This window comes from Brachyistius frenatus, unplaced genomic scaffold (assembly GCF_029030835.1).
Source record: "Brachyistius frenatus isolate BFR_SWC_R1_liver_20210118 unplaced genomic scaffold, ASM2903083v1 Contig_87, whole genome shotgun sequence".
In the NCBI taxonomy this organism is placed as follows: domain Eukaryota; kingdom Metazoa; phylum Chordata; class Actinopteri; family Embiotocidae; genus Brachyistius; species Brachyistius frenatus.
In genome coordinates this window covers 1,303,638-1,310,000 of record NW_027210686.1, presented here as the reverse complement: position 1 = coordinate 1,310,000, position 6,363 = coordinate 1,303,638, and the positions used below count along the sequence as shown (strand labels likewise).

Below are 6,363 nucleotides of genomic sequence, written 5' to 3'. Positions count from 1 at the left end.
CTGTCCTCTTGTGTTATATTGAACAGTGTGGTTCTGCTGTTAGTTCAATCTCCATATTTTCTTTATTTTATATTCTAGTTATTGTGTATTTCAAATATTTGTATGCATTTAGGTTTTTTTTTTCATCATTTGGTTTAAGTTTTATGGGAATGTAAGGATTAATAAGGTCATCTGTCCTTCTGTCTCTGCTAAAAAAATTAAGGAAGTAAGTCATCAGTGATTTTTAATGACATTTGCTGAAAATCACTGATGAGTTGCTGTTACATTTTGCTTGGTACTTCTAATAAAATAATAAAAAATAACATTATTTGTCATGCTTTAAAGGATATGATTGGCATTGTGCTTTATTTTTCTTACTGTCTCCAAAGACCAAAGCCAACAGTGTGTTTGTCCATCTCTCAATATATCCTGACATGATGATATTCTGAAATTGAATCTTTGTGAACGTTATGAAGCCTCCAGTTCAGATTCTGTCCGTCACCATCTTTGCTAGTTCGGAGCGGTTTGGAGCAGGAAGTGACCATATTTGGACGAGCTGGGGGAGGAGCCAGAGGTGGATCTGACTGATCTGATTGGAAACCTGACGATACTACGTCCCGCCCACCGGTAGCTGTAACCTGACTGCACCACAGGCCTGTCAATCAAACAGACACGCCCCCAAAAACAGGTCTTTTTTTTAGCTAAATGAATTTACTACCTACAAGGAGCTGCATCACAGCTGCTTCGTTCCCGAATAAACCGGTAGTTTCAGTGCTACGTAGTGATGTTGAATTCTAAAAACGAAGAGTAAAAGCATTCGAGCAGTGACCGGTGTACCTTGTCCGTGTCCGTCTCATGGATCAAGTGTTTGGCTTCATTGTCAGCGTGGTCCACTTCTCCTGGAAGAATCCAGTTGGCCACTTCGCCACCGTCCATGACTCCGTCCTGCACAACACAGAATATAAAAGTGACCCTCAGAGCGAGCAGTGTTGGTCCTTCTGGCTGAGAGGAGGCCTGGACTCTCCAACAGCCTGTTGCTGCTTCACCTCCTGGTTATGAACCCGTTAGCTTTTGTGACAATATGTGAGTGTTTCAAAATGTTTTGACCTTGTTGGTGTCTCTGAACTCGTTGAAATGCTTCCTCTCCGTCTGGACCCAGTCGGGCTCTCCTTCGCCATCCTCCGTCGTGTACATGTCACCTGAGGAGAAGCAGCAACACACGCATTCAGGAGAGATCACCTCTTCCAGGAGAGATCACCTCCTCCTGGAGAGATCACCTCCTCCAGGGGAGATTACCTCTTCCAGGAGAGATCACCTCCTCCAGGGGAGATCACCTCCTCCAGGGGAGATTACCTCTTCCAGGAGAGATCACCTCCTCCAGGGGAGATCACCTCCTCCAGGGGAGATTACCTCTTCCAGGAGAGATCACCTCCTCCAGGGGAGATCACCTCCTCTATGAGAGATGGAGCCGGTCGGAGAGAAAGTCTGAGCCGCCTACCGATGTATTCATTGATGTCGATCTTGCCGTCCCCGTTCTTATCGATGTCCTCCACCGTTTCCTGAATGAGAAAAGATTCAGTTCTTACAATGATCCATTAACAGAAGTTAATTTAACTTGAACTAATTTGAATTTTAACTTGATGATGGTGCTCGATAAAAAGATCAGTTCCTCTGGGGAAGATAAATGTCTTGAAATTGATGATGGAATAGATGCAGCAATATTTCCGTCCCGCCCACACTGACATCTCCATCCGTCGCTCACATGACTAAGACACCAGAGTTTACCTGCACTATCACGTCCGTCATGTGATCGAACTCCTCGGGATGAAGGAAGGCGGTGAACTCCTCACGTGTGGCGATGCCGTCACCGTCTCGGTCAGCCGACTTGAAGCGCCTCTCGTCCCGGGTGAGCATGGACTTGTAGGTGGCCTTGTCATCAATGTCATCAAACTCCTCCCCTGAAGAGGGAAAACCTCCACGTTCAGCACTCAGAGCATCCTGTTGTTTCATACAGACGCTGGTGTCTTAAATATCTCTGAGTGGTCCAATCATGTGTTGCAAAAAGGGTCTTTTAGGTGTGCGGAGGTCATTGAAGTGCTGATGAAGATCAGACGATATAACTGAAAGCTCAAGAACAGCTAGCAAACAGTTTAGACAACTGACAGAAAGTTATTTTATCAGCTATGTTAGTGTGATTACTGTTGAAAAAAGAGGGTGCAGTTAGTTTGTTCAATTTTAACTTTAAGAAAGTAAGAAAACAAGAAGGAAAGAAGGAAAGGAAGGAAGGAAGGAGGAGGCGGAGCTCCATCTGTTACCCAAGTAGAAGCCGTAGGTGGTGTTCTTGTACTCCTCCCAGCCGATCTTTCCGTCCTGGTTCTTGTCGTAGTCCTTCCAGTGTTTGTTCACGTTCTCCTCGATGTACCTCCTCTGCCGGTGTTTGATCCAGTAGTGCAGCTCTGCGTGGCTGACGTAGCCGTCCTTGTCCGTGTCGATGCGGTCCACGATCTTCCTGTAGGAAGAGAAGGAGTCAGGGTTACAGCCGGGGTCAAAGGTCGGATCAGCTGCTCAGACCCGAGGCCGGCCGTCATCAGTCCGGTTCAGAGGTTAATAACGGCTTTCACCAGGTGCTGCTCAAAGGTGAATCGTTGGGTTTCTCTCTATAATACTGAAAGGTCTTGACCTTTAAATGCCCTGAGAAGACATCTGTGATTCTGCAACATACAAATAAACTTAGATTTCACTTGCTGTTACATTCTGATTACAGCAGCATCACTGAAGCACGTGGTCGGTCTTATAGCATGCGTGAGATTATTTATATATAACAACCGTCATTTCTCCTTGTAACTGACTTTAAATGAGTAATTATTTAAAGGAGGCCGTTGTGCAGAAGACTTTTTATTTTTCCATTATTATATTATTTCTTGGGAAAGCTGCAGAAGGTTTCTGAGGTTTTCTATCTTAAAACGTTGACACACAAAAAGACACTAAACTGGACCGTCCTCTTTGAATACTAATCTCACTGCCTACTAAACTGATTATTATAGTGACTTAAAGTGAACAAAAACAAAAAACAATTTATTTCGGTTAAAAAATAACTTATTATTTGTTGACTCAGTTATATTGTTGTAGCTACTTTGTTGTTTTGGTTGTGGTGGCTTTAACAGTTCATCCATAACTACAATAATCTAATTGTTTTTCTTCACAAACTACAGAATAAAATCAATATATTTAGACGATCAGATTACACAACAATGTATAATTATATAAATATAATTCAAATACAAGGTTCAAGGTTTAATCGCAGTTGATTTAAGTTTACTGCATGATTCAAATAACACGGCAGACATGACTATCTGTAACTATTGGAAGGTCATGTTCAGCTTTTCCTGCAGCGATGCATCTGAACGGGTCAGTTGTTGCACAACATCCTGCTGCTGCAACAGAATCCTGGAGGAGACCTCGCTGAGGCTGTCGGAGGCAGCAGGAAGGAAGGATGGAGCAGCGCTCGAGTCAAACCTACGCGAGTTTGTCTTTGCTCTCCTCGGGGGTCAGCTGGTCGAAGGTCTTGGACTCCTCCTTGCCCAGAAAGGCCTCGTGGTCGTACTGGAAGCCCTGAGCATCGTCGTGGACGCGATCGCTCAGGTCAGCGTGGTGATGGACGCGCTTCTCCTGAGCGGGGACAGCGAAGGCTGCAGCCGCCAGGACGAAGAGGGGTAGCAGTGAATTCAGCAGCATCGTGACTGACCTCTGGGGGTGGAGACAAAAAGGCAGACGTGCATGAAGACGAAAGATCAAATGAGAACGGAAAAAACAAAAATGACAACAGGACACAAAACACACCCATGAAAAATATACGTAAACTACATAAAATACAGAGAAGAAGATTCACAGATTTAAAGTGCTGATTGAATTGCCTGGAATAAATGTTTTCAGCCTACAGCGCCTCCACGTGGTCAGAGCCTGAAACGGAGGGAATAAAGACGGACTGGTGTCCGTCAGCATCTCACAGCTCACTCACATTCATCTGGAGTCATGCCACCGAAACCGTCGGGCATGTTGAATGTTAGCACGATCAGACTGGATCAATGTAAAACTGCTGAGTCAGCTTAGAAAATGAAATGTTGTGTGCATTTCTTTATTTGAATTTAAAGGAGTTTGGTATTTTTTTTAATGTGTCATTAAAGCAATCAGAAATGTGCCAAGAGTTAAAACTTTCTGCAGCTTCGTTCACCACATGTTCAAGTACAGCCGGCCCTGTTATATAAATCCTGCTGTTTGACATAAAAGACCAAATTAAACCATCTTATTAGCATGTAAACTTAAAGAAATACCACTTTTTCATTATATCCTCAAAATAGTTCAGGAGGAGGAACCGATCAGCCAGAAACCTTTCACTGCTGCAGATGAAAGAATGAAGGCACTTGAAGATGAAGTGAAAGTTAAAACTGATTTATATTCCACAACATGTTTCTTTAATAAACGTTAAATTCATAATAAGTCACAAAATGACACTGTATACTCCTACAATGTACCACTGAGCTTCATTTTTTCAGTCTCTATTGAAGAAGAACTTCCACAGTTTCTCTTTCTTGTTGCTGTAAAGTAACTGAACTAAATGCTTTAGATGATATCTGACCCATAGCAGCTTCAGTGAACACTGTAAGATGCTGTATTTCTGATATCAATGAAAAGATGAACTCACCAGCCTCCGGACGTCTCCTCCCTTTGCAGTGATTTAACAGCAATCAGTCCGCGTTGGCACTGCAGTTAAAAAAAACAATGGCAGGGGGGCGGGGCTTGCTGCACAGCCACCCAATTACCGACAGCTTTAAGGAGGTTCTAACCAATAAAAAGTGCGACACGATAGTAAAATGCGATATGGTGACTTCTTATTGGATAGTAACCGCCACGTTGTCACGCAAACGCACACTACTTTATAAAAGGCTGGTGCTGGATTGGATCAGCGGGAGGGACATATGCCTGTGATTGGGTGTTACATTGGGGGGAGGGAGGGGGGTTAAGAGTAGGGTTAGGATCATGATTGGAGATTGGGTTAGTGGTCAGTTGATTGATAGTGAAACAACCAATCACAGCAGCGTGCAGTTTAGCACGCGCGTCCCCCCGGCTGATTCAATGTAGCACGAACCTGAGTGAGGCAAGAAATGGAATCATTACACGTCTATTCAGTATTAAACCCACCGATACATAAATAGTTAAAGATATCAATCAGAGGCAGAGGAGGGTCATGTCTTCATTCATTTAAAAACAAAACGAATTGGGTTTGTTGTTAAAACTGAGACAAAACTCCCTACAAAATACTTATCAGCAATAAAAGGCTACAATGGTTTTGACGCGGTAAAAAAAAGCCACAATATCACTTTTTACACTGTTTTTTTTTCGTGTAATTTTGAAGGAGTCTTAGAGCAATAAGGCTCCTTCAAAATTCAGAAACAATGATTTATAATGCACAAAAATATAAAATATTAGAAAACACACCCATTACCAGTTTTTACAGTCTCCTTATCATCAATGATATCTTATTTATATAAGTATTATATTATTAAAATGTGTCTGTTACTCATCAGCAAAATATCACAACCTTATATATCCACTAGGTGGCAGTCCAGTATTTAAAAAAGAAACACATGAACTAATCAAAAACAGAATCCAAACAATGGACCTTTGTAATCTAATAAAAAGCAAAAAGCTGCAATGCTTATGATTACATCTCAACTAGAGTCATTTGCTCTCTTGGCTGACTGCACTGCAGTCTCCTTTTTATAAACAGTCTGAAGGAATGATTCAAATACTTGATGAGTTGTTGCGGAAAGAAAATAGATAAATCATCCTCACTTTGATGATCTTTCTGCTATTAAAGTTGTTGTTGCTATTTATTATTATTATTACTATTATTATTATTATTATTATTATTATTATTACTATTATTATTATTATTACAGACTTAATCTAAATCTCTACCTGAAGCAGCAATTTTTAATTTAAAGGTAGTGTATGGTCACTTCATTAGTCACTTGTTATTATTGTAGTGGTGATGATGATGACGGCAATAAAATGGTAAACCTAATGCCAAGATGTTTTTTTTAGTTTACTTTTTGATCCTTTTCTTATTATATTTTTTATTTAAATCACATTTTTCTTCCTCCTCTTCTTTTTTTAATGGCAGTTTATTAATTTTCTCTTTGTCTTGATTATCACTATTTGTCCTTTTCTTTAGAAACGGAATAAATTAGTGATAGTTGGTAACTATGTAATGCATCATAATGTAATATGGTCATGGTAATGGTACAGTTGGTTGTAGAATTAGCTATAATTATAAACATCAGAAACAATGTTGAATATGATCTTGATGCTCATATATTTTAA

At 41.0% G+C, this 6,363-nt stretch overlaps 1 protein-coding gene across 2 annotated transcripts in view; it reads right to left on the bottom strand.

The window, feature by feature from the left end:
* rcn3 (reticulocalbin 3, EF-hand calcium binding domain) overlaps positions 1 to 4,752 on the bottom strand; it is a 7,788-nt gene extending 3,036 nt beyond the window's left edge. For both annotated transcript variants that reach the window (XM_069709928.1, XM_069709927.1), the window contains exons 1-7: positions 4,682 to 4,752; positions 3,500 to 3,726; positions 2,295 to 2,488; positions 1,765 to 1,937; positions 1,478 to 1,538; positions 1,087 to 1,178; positions 817 to 924 (exon numbers count right to left, since the gene is read on the bottom strand). In XM_069709928.1, the coding sequence (XP_069566029.1) occupies positions 817 to 924; positions 1,087 to 1,178; positions 1,478 to 1,538; positions 1,765 to 1,937; positions 2,295 to 2,488; positions 3,500 to 3,714 (843 nt within the window). In that variant the 5' untranslated portion in view covers positions 3,715 to 3,726; positions 4,682 to 4,752. The remainder of the gene's footprint in view (positions 1 to 816; positions 925 to 1,086; positions 1,179 to 1,477; positions 1,539 to 1,764; positions 1,938 to 2,294; positions 2,489 to 3,499; positions 3,727 to 4,681) is intronic.
* Between the last annotated feature and the right edge of the window lie 1,611 nt (positions 4,753 to 6,363).